The sequence below is a fragment of the Malania oleifera genome, chromosome 10 (genome assembly GCF_029873635.1).
Source record: "Malania oleifera isolate guangnan ecotype guangnan chromosome 10, ASM2987363v1, whole genome shotgun sequence".
NCBI lineage: Eukaryota > Viridiplantae > Streptophyta > Magnoliopsida > Santalales > Ximeniaceae > Malania > Malania oleifera.
The window spans coordinates 74,950,437-74,970,373 of NC_080426.1; the positions used below are offsets into that span (position 1 = coordinate 74,950,437).

General features: G+C 34.8%; 1 protein-coding gene across 1 annotated transcript; it reads right to left on the reverse strand.

Annotated features, from left to right (window-relative positions):
- Window positions 1–192: 192 nt before the first annotated feature.
- LOC131165946 (probable protein S-acyltransferase 14) lies at window positions 193–15,008 on the reverse strand. Its single transcript, XM_058124125.1, has 7 exons — window positions 14,413–15,008; window positions 13,492–13,711; window positions 13,318–13,409; window positions 11,102–11,225; window positions 10,929–11,014; window positions 10,293–10,358; window positions 193–880 (listed from the first exon to the last, which is right to left on the reverse strand). Exons 1-7 carry the CDS (start codon window positions 14,620–14,622, stop codon window positions 755–757), a joined length of 924 nt encoding a protein of 307 aa, XP_057980108.1. The 5' UTR covers window positions 14,623–15,008; the 3' UTR covers window positions 193–754.
- Window positions 15,009–19,937: the final 4,929 nt, after the last annotated feature.

Here is a 19,937-nt window from a genome sequence, read left to right on the forward strand (position 1 = left end):
AAACTAGAGATTTGAAAATTGATTTCTCCAAACAAGAAATGCCTGTGATGCTACAGAAATTATACTGTCCTGTGCATGAAATAGAATAATATAAAAGCAATTACATTTCTACTAAAGTAATGCCTACAAGGCTTTTTTAAAAGAAATTTAAAAAAAAAAAAATGATTCAATTAACAAACATAACACATTTCCTTGCAACCAACACCAAACAGCCTCCCTTGTATTCGTATTAATTAATTCAGCATTAGAAAGAGTGCCTCTGGAGACGAGCTTAACCTGACAGAATTAACACCCTATATACTACAGATTTCAAAATAAAATAACAAAAGACAACTCCGCCATGGGGGAGGAGAGGGGAGGGGACGTTGCAACAGATCAACAGGCGCATTGCATTGCATTCTCATTCTGTGTCCTACATGCCCAAATTTCCCAAAAATAGATAATTAAAACTGCAAAATAAACATCAACTCTTCAAGTAAGCTTTGCTGTTCTGCATCCCGTGGACTGCTCGGCTTGAGTTGCTCCTTTACCTTCCATTTCATGCTTCCCTATTTCTCACCCTCCCCCACATCACCCTCTCTGTCGTTATTTCTACAATAGATGCCCGTGGGATGGGATGTCTGGATCTGAAGCCCAAATTAGGTGCCACTGACTTGAACAGCATAAAGGTTAAAAGAACAAAATAGGTACCCAGGCCTCCAGATCTACTGTTACAATGCAGATATCCAAGTTTATGATCATTGTGTACTGGTTTTTAGAACTCCTGGGCATCCAAGTCAGGCTTTGATGGGTATTCAAGGCCCTGAAGTGCTGGGATTCGTCGTATATCATCTTCCGAGTATGCTGGGATAAGCCAATATGGCTTGTGTGTCCCAAAAACCTGACATGCAAAACACCACAAAAAAATATGCATGTCATTTACAAGTAATGCTGTGAATTTGTTCATCCTATCTTCAGACTTATCCAATGCAAAAGAGAAGTAACTGCCATTTGGATCCTGGTTTGGTCTGGTCTTGTTTGACTGGATTTGGTCCGACTAAAGAAAACCAACTTTTCTCAAAGTTGGTTCCCTCAACAGACCAGCTTTTTTTCTATCAAAGCATCAAAAATTGAATGTGGGCAGGTTGGGGGTGGGCTGAGGAGACTGAGCTGATGAGAGAGGAGCAGCAAAGTAAGCTTTGTTACGTCTCTTTGATGGCAATTGAGCCTCTTATATCTGTTATTGAGGCTTATTGACATCAGCGACTCGACATCTTTATTTTTTTGTTTTGAGTTGTGGTCACTAAGTTGGCTGGCAATGTTATGGCAATTAGACTTCACATCGGATGTAGATTAAGGATTAGAGTTTGGTTTCAATATAATTGTTATGGATGGTGTGGAGATGGCAACAAATAAGGCAAAGTGATTTAAGTTGAATCAATGAACCCTACAAGTTAAGAGTTTAAACTCAGAGACAACCCTGTCAAACACCAAAAGCTGCGGTGATTTGAGTTATAATTTCAAACCTTGTCTAAAAACATTGATAACCATACCAGATCAGAATCTGCTCTAAATACCACTTGACGTATGATCAACGTTCAACAACTTTATTCTCAATTCACCTCCCAGAAAACAATACATAGCCTTTTCTTACAATGCTTAGAAGATAAGAAAACTATTTTTAGAAAGTGAAAATAAACTTAAATAATAATTTCCTAACAAAAAATACCCTACACTCTTATGGATATTGCATTTAATAAAATAACTTCAATAAAGAAACGAAAAATAAAACAAAAGTTACAAAAAATACACTGCTGCTTGTGTACTGGATGACCAGGTATGCCAATCCTAAAAGGGTGACAATGCCAAGTTTTTTCCATTTCTGAAAAAATCAACCAAATGGGTACTGCACGGACATCACCCTGTCTGGGCCAACTCCGGACCTCAAATTCTCTATTTCAATTGACGAAGCCCTCACTGCACCCTCCTAGACTCATCTAATTGGACAATTCACAATTTTGACAATTAGAAATATTATAGTTCTGACAGGTCTTTGGAGACCGGTCACATCCTTGATTTTGTTAATTTTCTTGAAACAGAAAATTTAGTCAAATTCCAGTACAAGTAATGACAGTCCAGCTTTTTGGAAGCAAGTGGCTTCACAAGACCTTTCCCCGCATAGCCTCTCACACCCTCTCCTCCTTAACAGTCGTTGGTTTAGTCTGTCACTACAGCAGCCAGCTGTAGGCCATGAAGGAAGGACTTTTGCAGAAGATCAGCCCAGATTCAAGTGAGACTGGATAGAGTAGGAAATGGTGAGTTTCCATTTGTGCTTAAGCATAGCCCTGACCTTAATCAATGGGTGAGATTGTCTTCGTCATCAATGAAGTGGATCTTGGAGGGTATGCTGCCAGTGTTTGGAAGGTTGGGGACAAGGATAGTAGAGCCTGTGAATTGGTACCGAATATTGGTCAGGAACTTGATAATGAAGATCAGGAAGTTTTTGGAGTTGGAATTGGGATGGAAAAGTAACTGTTTTGGGTGTTTGTTCCAAGAGGATCTAAAGGAGATGGTTGGCAAGGGTTTGGGCAGGAATTTCATGCAATGGCAAAGGACTTTAGTGTGATGGTTTCTGGTAATAGTGAAGGGCTACAGTCGCTCATGAAGCAAGGTTTGTGACGGTGGGAGGCAACAGGATTTACAATCAGCATGGGCGAGCGATGCAGGTCATGATGCCTGGTCATGCACCATCAGCTGTCAATTCTTAGGGGCTAGGGTTTCATTGAAGGATGGTCCTGTTGAGAAGATGAATTGTAATGGGCTGTGCTGTGTGAAGAACAGGCCAGCAAACCCAAGGGGAATAATGTGGACTTGAGAGTGTGTTGGGCCGGCTATTCCTCATATTACACTATATCTGGGCCAACTCTTGGACAGTTTAAAGTCAGATCCCAGCAAACATAAATTGGCAGGATTCAATTAGTTCATCTCTTAAAGGCCTAAAGCACATGCAGGCCATCGTTTTCAGGCCCATAATATGCAAAGTCAGTCACTCAAAAGAGTATGGACCCAATGTTAGCTCTTCTAAACTTAAGAGAGTTTTGCTATTCAAAAAGATTGTGTCATCAGGGTTCCTCAAAGCACCCAGACAAGTGATAGAGTCAACCGCCCAATAGGGTTCTTCTGCTTTTGGAGAAGAACTGCTCATCTAAATCTTTATCACAAGTGAAGGGTATTAGGTCCATGAGCCTTGGATGTCAGGTTTCAATAGAAGTCAGCAATGGTTCAGACAATTCAGGGCATTCTCGTGATGTAACTGATTACTCCGGGGAAAAAAACTGAGGTCTTGGTGAGAGGTTTAGAGGGACTGCCTATTTTTGAGGCAGAAAGACTGAGTAAAGAGCAACAATGCACAGATGGGATTTGCCCCTTCTGTGGAAGAGAATAATAGGAAATACTTAGAAGCCCAACAAAGTTTGGATAACATTGGGTTGTGGCGTCTGCTTCCAGAGGAAATGAAATTCTTCTGGACGGTGGCACAGGAAAGATGACGAGAGGTCAGCAGAAATTAGCAAACTTACAGTGTTCTGCAAATTATAATGGCAGGGGTTTAGAGAGGGGCTTTCTCAATTAATTGGATAATTGCTGTTTGTTCTTTTCTTTTTCTTTCTTTCTTTTGGATGTTTCTTGTTCTTTTTTTAGGATTTATTGTCCTCTTTTAGGTTGTAATCTCTTTTTTCTTCTTCCTTAATACTTCTGTTTTATTATAAAGAAAATCCAATTTCACAAATTGAACTAGACAATGACAAATATCCAACGTCAATACAGAGTCTACATCTGGTCCATGGCCCTGTGCATCACCAGCATATGTCTTCTGTGAATGACCTAATTTGGCCTTTGTTATGAAATTAAATCATATTAAGGCCTTTTCAGAGTATTATGATGAAGAGAACATTGCCCAGTTGTTATTTAGAAAAGAGCATCTTGCATTAGGGCAAAAGTGCTCTAGCCCCAACTCTATATAAAGGAGGCCCAGGGAGAGTTAGAGGGAGAGGCACAAAGAACCCTAGAGACATATTAAAAGGAGAAAAACACTGGAATAGTGGGAAAGCAAACCACACGTTGAGTGATTGAAGAAAAGCTCTGGAAGGAGAAGGGGCAATTCATGAAGAGAGGAATATGGCTTTCCCCCTTTCTTTTGCATACATGGATGTTAAGAGTTTGTCCTTCATTTCATCATCATTATCATCTATCTTCCTCATCCTTGGTATCATCATCATCTCAAAACTAGCCCCACCATCAACAACCATGGACATCATCACAATGACCATCATCTAATGCCAACTCCATCCATGAGCACCCACTTGCCTGCATTATTACAGCCCTTGCTGCAACCTCACAAGTACGGACAGACAGTCCAGTGCCTGTGCCCCATGCATGCACAACAGCAGTGGCCAAGAGATCCTGCAAAAATCCTCCTGCTCAAGGCATGGTTTTAAATAGTGGTCGCAACCGTTATGTAATCATTACACACAAAAAAATTGGTGGGAAAAAAATTCACAGCCATAATGGCTTTTATGGACTGCTTACATCATTTAATGTCCGCTATGACCATTAGGTAACCACAACACGATTAGTGCAGCAAAAAATTATTTTTCTATTTTTCACTTTTCCTTTCAATTCTTCTTTTTTTGTTTTTCATTTTTCACAAGTCATTCTCTATAAAGCTATGCCAAGAGTGGGTGGAGAAGATTATAATGATGATGATGAAGATACAACAATTATTTCTTGTTATTAATATTCACAAGAGATGCATTAATTCACAATTTGATATGAACATTAATTTATTTTTAAAAAATTATTTCGATAATATTGGTAATTTGATATTTCTTTTTCTATATTTTTGAATTTCAACTTTCTTTTTTCTTTCTAGCTTTTTCGTATTCAAGTTGTTAACACTTAGGATCCACTTGGTTTCGTGGTTGTTTTCTATATTTCGTTATCATTCTATATAAAGAAGAAATAAATTATGAAAACAAAAGCATTTGTTGTTGGTTTTCAGATGTTTGCAAAAAAGCTGAAAAAACAAGATTTTATGGTTTTCAGTTATTTTGGCAACCTATTGCTAGAATAATTTAGTATCCAAAAATTTTTTTTTTTTTTATTGAATCATTCATTTTATATAGAATTTTTAATTAAAATTAAAATAAAATTCATATGAATTTAAAATATAATTAAAATAAGTCCATAAATTTTATTTAAAAAAAGTAAAAAATAATAAAATCCATTTACAAAATATTATACTATTTTTCAATTATCATGCAATAAGAATGTTTTTGTAAAGTAAATTTTGAAGTATACCTATTAAGTAATTATAAAATATTGAATTTTATTATAGTATTTCTAACTTGTATTATTTTTTACTTTTATTGTTTCAATCATATTATTTTAATAGTTAGTTTATTCAAGGACAAAAATAAGCATTTGTTTAAATGAATTTCAAATTTGTTTTAGTTTTAAAAATATTAACCAACAGGTTATAAATTTTACTTTCTGTTTTCGTTTTAAGTTTTCGTTTCTGATTTTTGTTTTCATTATTTTTGATAGTGATACCAAATGGCCCCTTATACATTTAATGACAAATATTATAAATTTGTTTATTAATATTTTGAAGCTTAGGTTATAGTCATACAATATAACTGGTTGGTCTAAATTTATTATATTTTTATTACTTTAACAAATAAAATAATAGAACTTGTTCAAATTACTGTATTACTTGTATGTCTTATGTGCCTAATAGAGTAAAGGAGTGTACAATGTATTTTATTCTATTAATTAATTTATCATACATATAACTAATGAAAAAGTGAAAAAAAATATACAAATTTTCTCTCAATAGCAGTCTAAAAAAAGTGCAAAATTTATTGCCTTAATTAAACAATATTAGTAAGTTGAGCTAAAGGATACAAAATGCAATAAAACTCTTTCTAAGAAGCATTGAGATCTTAAAACATGCAGATAAACCAATTTATGTAAGACTGTGTGTGCATGAAAAAAATTCACGGCTGTCACACCCGCCCGTGAAGTAACAACTGCTACTCCTGGTTCCTGCTACACCCGTTACCGCTACGCTATCCACTACTGCTATTTAAAACCATGGCTCAAAGAGAGAGAGAGAGAGAAAGAGCAAGCGGCTATGAGGTCCCAGCACTGCCAACAGCAACACCTGCTCCAGTGATGGCGAGATGTGATGGCAGTGGCCCCCACTGGCTGGTGCAGTAGCTACTGGAACCCTAGGGTTCCCATGCATACATGCTCCATGAGGAAGATAAGCTCCTTTTTATTTATTCTATAGTTTTTTTAAGTAGATATTTAACATTTAAACTAAAATCATAAAAGGATTTCAAAAAATCTTTAAAACGGATCTGAAACTGAAAAAAAATACAAAATAAAAATGAGGATTTTTCTTGCATTGTAAATAGTTGGTATTGTTGCCGTCATCTTGTTGTTATCAATAAAAACACGAAAAGGGTTTCTGTTAGTTATAAGCAGTACTATGACTACACTACTACTACTACTACTATTCTTGTTTTCTTTGGAACACCAAAAATTGAACAAACTTGTTTTTCTAGAATAGGTTAATTTTACTCATTTTTTTTTGCTTGTTTAGTTTGTTTATTTTAATTCAAACATTTTACACAAAATAAAAATAAAATAAAAGATGAATATTTTCTTGTCTTTCTTTGGAAGTTTTAGATCTTGCTATTCTACTTTATTTTGAATACTTCTCATCCTATTAAGGAAATCTTGAGATCCTCTATAAAAAGAAAGCTGTGGAAATTCCAGATTCGTGACAAGGCAGGCCATATATGTTCGAACTTGGAATATTTTTTCCTCTTTCCTAAGATGACATTTGGGGCTACCAGGTGTAGACTTGATTGCACGTTTTTGCCATTTTTGTTACTTTGATAGTTTTAATTGTCTTTTATGGATTAATCTTTCTCAAAATAGCTTGTTGCAGTGTGATAAAGTAGTGACAACCTCAGATTGACCTAAAAAGAGCTTGAACTAATAGATTCACCTAGACTAAGAGGGAAACCCTAGATGAATGTTTTTCAAAGGATAGTTTTGATCATGAGTTTGATGATGGAGAACCACCAATGAAGGACTATAGATGTTTATATTGTAGCTAGGTTTTTATATTTTAGTGTGATAAAGTTGTGACAACCTCAGATTAACCTAAAAAGAGCTTGACACTAACAGATTCACCTGGACTACAAGGGAAACCCTAGGAGAAGGTTTTCAAAGGAAAGTTTTGATCTTGAGTTTGATGATGGAGAACCACCAATGGAGAACTATAGATGTTTATATTGTAGCTAGGTTTTTATATTCTAGTTTGGGAAAACTTTGGTTATTTTAGAAGTTCAGCTAATTTAGGTTTATTTTGGGTTCATTTTGTGCAAATACTTTGAGGTTATTATGTAATTACTTGTTTTGTTAGGGTTTTTACATAAATATGTGTTTGTTTTAGTAGTAGTGGGTATTAATGCAACACTCTGTCTTTCCCCACTCTGCCTTTCTCTTTCTCTATTCTGTCCTCTCTCTCTCTTTCTGTTCTCTCTGCTGCCTTCAAGTTCTATTATGAATTCTGTAATTCTGCTCCCGTTTCCATCTCTCTGTTCTTCTGTAATTCTCCTCCTCTCCTTTTCTTTTCTTCTTCTAATTTTGTCTGAGAATTCTCTCAATATTGCTCTATTTCTGAATTTTGTCGCTTGTCCTACATCAATCATGTATCTTACATGCAATTCTCATCATGTTAAACTATCTTCCCTTTCTGCAATAAATACTTGAATCAACTGATGTATTCCTAAAGCATCACCGGCACTTTCAACTTGGTTATGCACACCAAACCATACTTGTTTTATAAAGCTATGCTAGATTTAAGGTTTCATAAATTGGTAGTTTTTTTTATAATAAAAGAAGATATCTTAAGAAAGAAAATGTACACTCAGATGGAGAATACTAAATCATCAAAAAGGAAAAAAAAAATCAGAAAACAAAAAAGGAAAATAATAAAATAATAAAAATAAAAGCTGAAATTATCCATGAAAGCCCCCTCTTTAATCCCTTCCCATCATAGTTCACTGAAGACTTCAAATACACTAGCTGGTAATTAATTAGATGACCTAACCACACTTGCATTTAATAAAAAGTTAGAGGCAACTCCATTGAATTTAAAGGGATAATAACCCTATTTCCCCCTCTCTTTTTTTCCCTTGCTGTCCCTCAAGCAACAAATCCCAAGTGACACATTATGACAAGTACAATCCAGGTACAAATAAAGAAGAGTTATTTGATTTAGGAGGACGGAAAATGGCACAAACAAAGTTTAAGGTAGTGAGGCAAATAGAGGATGCAGTCCAACTCAGCTGAATGCTATGGATCACGTATGGCCCAGTTTTCCTGGACTCAAATTAATTCGGGTTCAGATAAGAGGCCCATTTGAACATTTTACATATTCATCCCTCCCAATCTCAACCCAGGTAGCTCTTTCCAATTTCAAAGAAAATTAAAATATACTCAGTGTCTCAGTCCATTTGTTTTTTAAAGATAATATGATCAAACAGCACAATTGAACAACAAGAAGAAGCCTTAGGTCCCACTATGTGGAGTTGGCTATATGAATCCTTTTCCACCAATTCACACAATCAAGGACATTTTTCTCAACTAGCTTAAGAGCTATTAAATCCTTTCTCACTACCTCATTCCATGCTATTTTAGGTCTACACCTACCCCTTCTAACACCAGTAACAATAACTAGCTCACTCCTTAGTGCACTACTTGGGCTGCGTTTCAAATGCCTAAATCATCTACTCCGGCTCTCCCTTATCTTATATTCTACCAGTGCTATGCTAACTCATTGTGAATATGTTTGTTCCAAACTTATCCTTTAATGTTATACTACTCATCCACCTTAGCATTCGCATTTTGACAACTTTCACTTTTTAAATATGTTGTCTCTTAGTTTCCCAGCATTCTAATCCATATAGCATGACTAGTCTTATAGCCGTCCTACAGAACTTTCCTTTTAATTTTAATGGTATTCTACAACCACACAGCAGCATGTCCAAAGCACTCCTCCATTTTACCCAACCTGTTTTAACTCTATGTATAACATCTTCTTCGATTTCCCCTTCCGCTTGCATAATAGATTCAAGGTATGAAAATCTACTATTACTATTGATTTCTTGATTGTCAAATTTAATCTTATCTTCAATATTCTACCTTACATGGTTGAAATTACATTTCATATATGTTGTCTTATTTCTTATCCTAAAACCTCTAGACTCTAAAGTTATTCTCCACAGTTCTAATCTAGATTCCACTTCACTCCTACTTTAATCAACCAAAACAATAACATCTACAAATAACATACACCATGAAATCTCGTTTTGGATATTCCTAGTGAGTTCATCAATCACTAAAGCAACCAGATATGGGCTGAAAGCAGAAACTTGATTTACGTCAATTGCGGTTGGAAATTCTCTAGACTCCCCACCCATAGTCCTAACACAAGTCATTACTCTATCATATATCCTTAATGATATCAAGATACCTACAGCATACATGAAACTATAGAACCTCCATGTGCAAGCACATGAAATTTGGAACTTTCATATTTGGCCAAGCCTTCATGAATGGCTGATTTTTAGACTTCCAACAAGACTTCAATAAAGTAATTGCCAACTTGTCAACTCCAGATCATTGCAAAATGCAAACAACTTGCATGTTAAGAACAGTTAAAAATTAACCAAAAAGGCTAATTCTAAGTGTCTGGTTTCCACTAAGTCACTTTTGGCAACATGTTATCAGTGTCCAATAAAAAAATTATTGTCATACTTTTATCACTTGAAATAAGCAGATGATATGTCGCCATATTCAAGGCTAGCTATAGTTGTCTAAATAATAATAATAATAATAATAATAACAATCAGATGTCTCTAGAAGGTCGCATTATCCTGTAACCCCACCCCACCCCCCGGGATATTTTTATGATATTTGCCCCCAGCACTTGGTTAGAACACATTAAGGAAGCAGTAATCCTTGTAGTATTTTTAGCAATACAGGTATCAGGCCCATACAAATCCTATGGTTTGGAAATGTAAGCATTAAATTTGTTAAAGCAGATTTTATCACAGCATGAGTGTATACTGTAATGTTGAATCTCATGCAAGAGTCCTGCGAAAATATAACTCATGCAAATACAGAGTGTATCCATGGTGCATAAAAGCAAATATATTGCAACATGTACCAACCTGTTCAAAATTCTTCTTTCGACCGAGGTCATAACGCCATTTTGGAGTAGTCTTCTTCTCATATGCCTGACATGACAACAGATCCATCAAGACTCACATCCACAATACGCATCTGATTCACTTACTCCAGAGTAAAATTCAGGTTTTTGCCTTCAAAAATGGCATCACTCAAAATTGTGATAGGACTTTATTTACTTGTTGGTAAGAAACAGCATTCATCATAAATGACAATTGAGGCAATGATCAAAAGTCATGCGGAATGTCCTCTCCAAGATTAACAGAGAGTCAGATATACAACAGTTTTTCTGACCAGTTATTAAACATAAAAAAATATATATAATATAAATTTCTATTTGCACATATGCCAAAATAAGTTTCTAGCAAACATGTATCGAGGAGGATGAATCCCATTGAACTCAAATTTGGCCAATATATCAGTTAACCAATTTGTTTGTCCAAAGTGTACAATAAATTGTTTTGCCAGGGCCATAATGGGACCAAAATTCCTCTTGGCAACTGACACACCATAAAAGCAGCACCATGATATGTGGATGAAAAAGAGACAGAAGCAGAAAGCACAAAACAATCGCTAATTATGTGCAATAAACAAGGTAAGCTACACAAAAAAGGTCATACCTCAATAGTAGTTGTATTAGCAGCAACCAATGATATGTGCATGATCAAAAATCCCAAAACACTCAATGCAAATGCCAAGTTCAAGACTGCAGATAATGGGAAAATGGTCAAAAAATCGCAGGAACACAGAATTTTTACTCACGAGCTAAAGGAATAGAATCAGGAGTCCGTACCAAAGGCAAGAAAAGTTGTTGCAAGTGTCCCAGGGGTTCCTGGTATCTCTCCATCACTAAAAAATGCTATAAAATGTGGCAGTAATGACAAGGTCACAACACTTGTCTCAAGAAATGTGTAGAACTGCACAAACATCATGTAACAAAAGCATAAAATCAGTTTTACTATTGGATGGTTAACTGGATATCAAGAAAATGTGAATGCTAAGCCTGAAAAATATCTCAAAATTCATGCATATATTACGCAACTATCACCCAACAGCAGCCACCAATAAACATGTTAAATAAATGAAAATCCAAATCAATGTCCCTATATGCATATGTCCATAGTTCATAGTCAACATGCAAGAAGTTATATGAGATTCTCCATGCAAAATAAAGAATTATATTTTAGCATAATATTGATATAAAGACATTAAGTAGTGTTGTGGAAATTGTGGCCCTATGGTGAGAATCTGAAACTAATCTCCCTAACACTTGCAATTGATACCTAAATAAACCACAGAAATCCTTCTGGTTGCAATGTTAAGTGAAGACAAACAGCTCAAATGAAAAAAAGGAGAAACAAGCAAGAAAGTAAGATTGCAATTTAAACTATACTGAATAATCCACCTATGAAAATCATCAATCATGCTTTCATCCCTTTGTGTTATTTACGAAAAAGAATACCCCAACCACAATGTAACTGCTACAACAAAGATCACTAATTTTAAAAAGTGCTTTGTGTCTGGATTTACCATAAGTTTTTCATCTTTATCCTCCCTAAATCTATCCACCCCAACCCATAAATTAAAATTAAAAAGGCATAACACAATGGGGGAGGGAGCAATACAGGGAAAAGGTCGACTGTATTTCAACATAACATGCAATAAAGCTATGGTGGTTTCGAGCCTACACAGATATTCTGCCCCAAATACATTTTTCCATGCCTTTTTAAGAATTACTACACCCTAAACAGCACCTACTCAAAATATATATATATATATATATATATATATATATATATATACAAAACAACCAGTCACTCTTGAAAAATCAGGTGTAATCCTTTAAATACCAAATTTGGGAAATTTCAAATACAATTTTTGATATTCAAATTCCTAGTAATAAAAATATTTTAATAATTCTACAAAATTGAAGATTGATCACCAAGAACTTTTGTTGAAGATCTATCAGGTTTTTTCTTACGGTGCAAAGATTAAATCATAACTCGATGCATCAAATTGATATATCTATTCAATAAAGAAAGGAGAACCTCATATGCATAATCTATAGGTGAACAGTTACCAATTAAATTCAGTAAAACAAGATCCAAGACAACAAGGATACCCATCATACAACAAACAACTTATATTCTGTGCATTCTCTACCATGTTTGAGCTGTCAATTTTTCTTATGCCCTCCATGTTGTTATGTTTCATAACAAGCTTCTAGCATGTGCTACTTCCTTTCTTCTCTAAAAATCGCTTTTTTTTTTTTTTTTGCACTTCAAAACAATCATCTTCAAAAGGGTTCCGGGATCAATGTTTCTGAAGCCAGGAATTGTTTACCAATGGAAGCCAAATATTTGCTCAATTGCAATATGTTGGGTCACATTCCTCAACATCCCCAATTGCACACTAAAGAGGGTAGAAAATAAGTAATAACTGATATTAACATTCTCTGTATACAACTCATGGGTAAATACTCCAAAAAAATCTGCTCCAAGCTCAGAATTTTTCAATATTATAGGAGATCTCTTCTGAAAAGAGGGATGGTTAACAGCCCTATTTAAAAGCAATTAGAGTGTTATTTATCCATCAATGGAAAATTGCACCAAAAGTCCAATTCGCCTAGGCCATAACATCAAATTCTTTCAGTAAAATCTTTAGCACTAAGTTTCTTAATCATAGAAAGGTAAACAAAAAGTTCCATCAAGTCATCTTTTTATTAAATTGTTTCTCTTAGAAATACAGCAAATAGTAGCTTTGTGCCACCAACTACAAAATAGCATGCCTGGCAAATGTGCAACATAGATACACTGTAAGGGACGCAGTATATGAAGAATTGTCAAATCATCAAAACCGTTTAAGGCACACAATGGGAATATTAGAATCAAAACTTCTATACCACAATGTAGAAAGATGTAAATCTAAAAATTGTTCGTGCAAGGAAGCGATTCAATTCACAAATGAGTGATATATGTTGACTAAAAATAAGTAGTAGAGCAAACGTACCAAGAAAAGAAGAAAATACTTGTAGTTCAATGCACCAACACAATTAACAACCCACACACAATGATGGTCCATTTTGAGTATGCATCTCCCACCTGGATAAAAGATATACAAATAACTTTCTTCGGAAAATATAAGTGAAGCAAATATACAAAAGAAAAGTGTCTAAAATCTCACAAACAGAACAATGGTGGCATCGGGGCGGTTTCAAATGGTTGCACTTCCTACAATATCGGATCCTTTGATTTGATTGGTCTGTTGGCATAACACCAAAATCTGATGCAGCCAATGGATCAGCTTCACCTCGCTCCTCATCCAGCATGGGCCTCCAATTTGGTGGCACACTACCCGGATCAGTCAAAACAACAGAAAAATAACTCCATAATAGCAACGCCAACTGCATAACAATAGCAATTATTTTACTATTATTATCAAACTGTTGATTCCTTCAGCTGCCACTTTTGAATGTATTTCAAGTTAAAATATTGGGAAAGCATTATCACAATTTCAAAACTCTTTTTACTTCGAAACTCAAAAGTGGACCACTGCAGGAAAAGAAGTAAAAATTTAATACCACAACTACTGCCACCTCCACCACCACCAGCAACAAACAACAACAATAGAGGTGATAAATGCATGAACTTCTGCTTCATTCACATGACTTCCAAAATGCTAAATATTTACCAAAACGGCCAAAGAAAGGCTTTCAAGCATTCGTGATGTAAAAAATAAGTATCAACCCAAAAGAAAAAAAAAAATCTAAACCCAGAAAAATTAGAGTAATACCCAGATAACCAATAATTTTACAAGTAAGAAAAGGCCTATATAATCCTCCTCTACTGTATTTTCAGAATCTTTTGAACTGAAAATTTGAAAAAATAAAATCAAGATAAAAAAAAGACATATTATGACCTCTAAACAACTGAATTCCCAAAAATTATTGAGTAATGGCTTTCAATCAATCACGGCATAAAAAAAAAATTATTTAGAACTACGACAGAACTAACAAAAACAAAGAAAAAAAATAAACGGAAAATTTTTTTGGGGGGGGGGGGGTGTAAATTAAAACCAAAAAAGTTGGAAATTCGAGATGCATACCAAACAGTGAAATAAGATCAAGACAGCAAGAGCAATGAGGGAATCAAGACCCCCATCGTACAAAGCAGGACCGTAATTGGTCAACACGACCGCATAATAGGTGACACCGACGACCCCTAGGACCAGCAGGATCATGATCGAGCCGAGACCCCGCAAGGCCGTGCAGAACTTGAAAACATTCCAGGCCATCACAGCTCCGGATCTGTGCATACTAAAAAAACCGAAAAAAAAAATCCAAATAAACGCTGGTCGCCAATGCTTTCTTCTGTTTCGTATGGTTTATAGCTTTTCGAATATTGAGAAGCTAGGGTTTATGGTTTGGATAGACAACGGGATTCCAGGTGTGAGAGCATGGAAACCGTGTTCAGAAGAAACGAGGTGCGAGAGGGGAAAAGGTCTTGCGAGTATGTGAACAAAGATTAGGATGCGTTGAGAGTGTTGTTAAGACCATATCAGAGGAAGCTTGGTGGAAAAAGTACGCAGGTTTAATGTGGTAGTTGATAAAGCTTAAGCTCTAATATTATTTGAAGGCCCATCTGCTGACAACGCCGAGGGTGGTGTCTTGGTAAAGTTTTTCAGGCTGCTTGCAGCTCTTTTGGTACCTAGGCACAGAATTTTCTCTAATTTTATGTGTTTGTAATGATTTTTACATTTATTAATATTAAATATGTTTAAAAAAAAAAACTCTTTTATCACATGTTTTATATCTAAACAATAGGTCTTATTATACATGGCAACTTAAAATAGTAATTTAAATGATTTTATTAGTTAAAAAACTAATTTTTGTAGATATATTTATTTCAAGTATATTTTAAATTCATATGGTATTTTTGATTTAATTTAATTAAAAATTATATATAAATTGAATAATTTAATCCACAAAAGATAGTTCTAGATACTAAAGTATTTTGGCAATTGTGGATGCCAAATGATCAAGCCTTTTTTTTACTTTGCTGATGTCAATGCTCATTTTGCCCAACCAGTTTTCCATTAGGAAGTGCAAGCGTGCGCGTGCAGGGGGGTCGAAACACCAATTTACCCTTGGTGTTTTTTTTTTTTTTTCCTTGTTTTGACTTTTCTACTAGCTTTTTGTCAAATATGATTGTACCGAATGATTCAGAACAATCTAAAATGGTAATTAGAGGTTTGAAAGTGATTTTGACTTTAGACACACACATGAAGCCAACATTGTGTCATTTAGAGATTTTTTTGCAAAATTTTTGCCAAATCTGTTGCACAAGGCGATTCAGAGTACTTTGAAATGGTAAGAAAATGTTTGACAATAATTTTGACATCAATCATAAAAATTGAGATAAAATCCTATCATTGCTTTTCTACGAATTTTTTGCCAAATTTGATTGCACCAGGTAATCTGGGGTAGTTCGAAATGATAAGAAGAGGTTTGATAGCAATTTTGACATTGTGCATGAAAATCGAGGCAAATCTTGTCATTTTGGTCTTTTTTATAGATTTTTTTTGCCAAATTTGATTGCATCAAGTGATCTAGAGCAGTTCGAAATAATAATAAATTTTATGCAACAATTTTAACCTCAAGCACTAAAATCGAGGCAAAACTTTTTGAACTTTTCTATTGAATTTTTGCTAAATTGATTGCATTAGGTGATATGGAACAGTCTGAAATGGTAAGAAAAATTTGATAGCAATTTTGACCTTGGGTGCAAAAATTGAGGCAAATTTTGATTTTTTTTTTTATTTTTTGTAATTTTCTAACAATTTTGGACAATCTAAAAATTTTTGCCATTTTTTATGGACCCCATGTAGCTTTTTCTTTATTTTTATAATCTGGGTCTCATGATTTATGCACGGAGATATGTATGTGTATATGATGCACACATACATGATTGTATGTATATATGCATATTGTGGGTAGGTGTTTTTGCATATTGGATGCATGATGTATGTATATATGTATGTGGATATGTACATGTATGATGTATGCATGTATGGATGTGTATGTGTACGTATATGTATATGTATGCATGTATATGCATGTGAATATCTGTATGGGGATATGTGCATGTATAATGCATGCATGCATGGATGTGTATGTGCATATGAATATGTGTGTGCGGGTATTTGAAGCACGCATGGATGTGTGTATAAGCATGTAGGTATGTGTGTGTATATTTAATATGTATGTATGTTCTTAATTGTAAATAGATATATATGCATACATGTATGATGGTACATATGTATATTGTTATGTATTTACATAAATGCTAGTACATGTGTATTATTATGCCCATTTATGTATATGTATGAATATAATATATATATGTGTGTGTGTGTGTGTGTGTGTGTGTGTGTGTATTATTATGTATGTGTACATATGTATTACATAATATAGATATATATGTATATGTAGTAGATATGTATGTACTTGTATATTAATGTATGAATATATATATATATATATATATAGATATGTAAGTATATTATCATTAATTATATGTGTTTATGTAAATATTACTATGTATGTATCAGGTATTTATATTAAGATTATTATGTATTGTATATGTGTAAATATGCATATATGTATATTTCTAGTATTTATGTACATAACATTATATGTATATCATTATTATGATAATATATATATGTATATATAGCCTTAAGTCCCACTAGGTGGGGTCGGTTATATGAATCCTTTTCTGCCAATTTATGCAATCATGGACTATTTCTTTTGATAGATTCAGGGATATTAAATTTTTACTTACTATCTGCTCTAAAGTTATTTTAGATCTACCTCTACCCCTTCTACTGCCCCCCATAGTAACTAACTCACTTTTTCTCATTGGCATACTATGTGGCCTATGTTGCAAGTGTTAACCCTATGGGTCATTCCCAATTTTGATAATGACAAATACTCTTTGTATTTGATGACTTTCAAGTTTGTGTGCAGGATCATACTAACTGGATCACATTGATAGCATGGATCAACTTGAAGAATTATAAAGACCCGACATATATATATCATTTGTTGTAATATTATTGGATCTCTATTAATTTAATTTCAAATGGGTCTGTAATAATCTGCATATCATGCATATAGGACTATAAACTCAAAGACCATAAATGGACCTTAGTGATCACTCTTCGGTTGACTGACGCCAGATTTTTAGGGTATATGCTTAAAGGCCTTAGATCGACCATAAGACCCACAATATTGCATGAAAATGGCCTCCATAATCTTAGTGTTGATTATCATGTGAATAAGAGTAACTTTATAAGAAAAAAAAGGCCGAAATGCACAAGGTTGACATGTTCTGTCGATCGAACTCAAATACACTGAGAACTTCGATTGATCGAACCTCCTTGGGGTCAACAGTTTGACTCTTTCGGTCGACCGAACAAGCATGTGGGAAACCCCAACGTCTTGGTCGACCGAACCTCTAAGTTCAAAATGACTTGGTCGACCGAAGTAGATGAAGTTCGGTCAATTGAACTAAGTCCGGTCGACCGAACCTTGGAGGTTCAGAAATTGCCTTATGAATGGTCAACCAAACTCATAGTTCAAATTCTCCCTAGTCGATCGAACTGAGCACCATGGTCGACCGAACCATCAAGATGGTCGACCGACCCTCTCAGGTTGCTCGATTTTTTCTGAGGTTAAAATGGGGTTATTTGGGTTAAACTTATTTAAAACTTTTTAAATTATTCCCCTTAGGTCCCCAACGGTCAAAATTAAAAGGGTTCCTATATATATCACTTCATTTGCACAAATTAGGAAAGATTAGAAAAAAAGGATTAATGTAACGACCCAAAAATTACACCATTTTTAAAAAAAATAAAATACATAAACTACTCTGATATCTCTGTTATAGCATCTCAAGCCTCAAATGGGCACTGAGGTATTCCTGTACATAATAGACACACCTATGTAGTGGAAACATAAGTCATACAACCATACATATATACATACAATACTAGAATCAAGTGTTATCAAACCATAATTACATTTTTACTTCTCTCACCAGTACCATCTATCCCAAAATACAACACTCTGAACAAACTTACCCTATAGGGCAATTAAGAGGTCACTCTATCTGCGAGCCTGTTTTGCTCGCCTAGTTGGCTCACCTGAAAAATGTTAAAGTAATGAGGTGAGACGACGCTCAGTAAGTGGAAATATGTTATTACTAGTGTGTAGCGACCAAGTTGCATAACTATTATAATAATCTCTGAAACTGTATAAAACGGTAAATCTGTATAAAGTATATCATACATTCATCGTGGTTTAAAATATCATTGTATCATCTGATTTTCTACTTTTCATACTTCTAATATCATACTATATTTATCAATGCTGTAAAACTGTATACATATACATAACTGTACTTTTTCCCTGAAAATCTGTATGTGATGATTTGACCCCTCATGACAGGGTTGTGCGGCCCATAGGCAGGACTTAACTCTAGTTGGCCTACTAGGTAAGTCACTGTACTCTACTCTTCCTTAGTCCAGCCAAACTGCATCCTCTCCTAGGCACGGAATTGGACTGCTACCTCGTTAAACCGAGCCCCCTCAACCCAGAAACTGGGGAGCTGCATCCACTCCAGGCGCGGTTGACGGTACCCACACACTATATGAGATATGTGGTTGCACTCTGATCTATAATAGCAACGGTACCGTACTCCATTATTTGTATTTGTCTATAATATTTCATCCGGGATCTGATACTATATACATATATATATATATATATATATATATTACTATAATCTTTCTACTGTAGCATCTGATTGCTATAACTGTATATCTGTCTGTATAATTTGTATAATCTGAGTGTTGTGGTATTAGGAAATATGACTTTCTGTAATTACTGTAATATACTAATCTGTATAAAATCTGTAATACTTGTCTGATAAATATTTGTCTATATCTTTATATATTGTAAATCATGATATGCTGGAAAAAGATATATAATTTTTATATCATGTAAATATTTACTCAGGCCACACAAACATTAAAACTCACATTCTGTATAACTAGATAATAAACTGGTATGTATGTATATATATAAATCTGCATAGAATTTTTGAAAACTTTGTTAAAAACTCCTAGCATAGCATATTTCCCTTACCTAGTTTCTGAAAAGCCCCCTTTTTCGGTATCTGGTCCCACACCCGCAGGGTTCCCCACTCAACACCCTGAAAAACACATCTCTCAGAATAAAATATCAGTATTTCTTCGTATACTACATTTCTTATAACTGTGAAAAATACAAATACTAAATAAAATGTCTTACCCTGAGATGGGGATGAAATTCAAACCAGTCCCACCAACGATCCATTCCGGTAGACTTGAAGAGAACTTTCCTAAGAGCGTTGTGGTGGCGTCAGATTGTCGATCCAGTGAGAAATGGAGTCGGGATCGAAGAGAGAAGGGAAGAGAGACATTTTAGAGAGAGAGAGAGAGAGAGAGAGAGAGAGAGAAAGAGAGAGGAAGAGAGCTTTCCTGCGCAGGTTTTCTTGTGAAAATCCGATTTTAAGAGTACTTATAGA

Excerpts from the sequence above, each read along its gene's own strand:
- LOC131165946 (XM_058124125.1), bottom strand. The coding sequence starts at position 14,622 with ATGCACAGATCCGGAGCTGTGATGGCCTGGAATGTTTTCAAGTTCTGC. Across the intron at positions 10,359-10,928 it reads CTAATACAACTACTATTGAG|GCATATGAGAAGAAGACTAC; the intron begins GTATGACCTTTT and ends TTGTCATGTCAG. Across the intron at positions 881-10,292 it reads GAAAGAAGAATTTTGAACAG|GTTTTTGGGACACACAAGCC; the intron begins GTTGGTACATGT and ends TTTGCATGTCAG.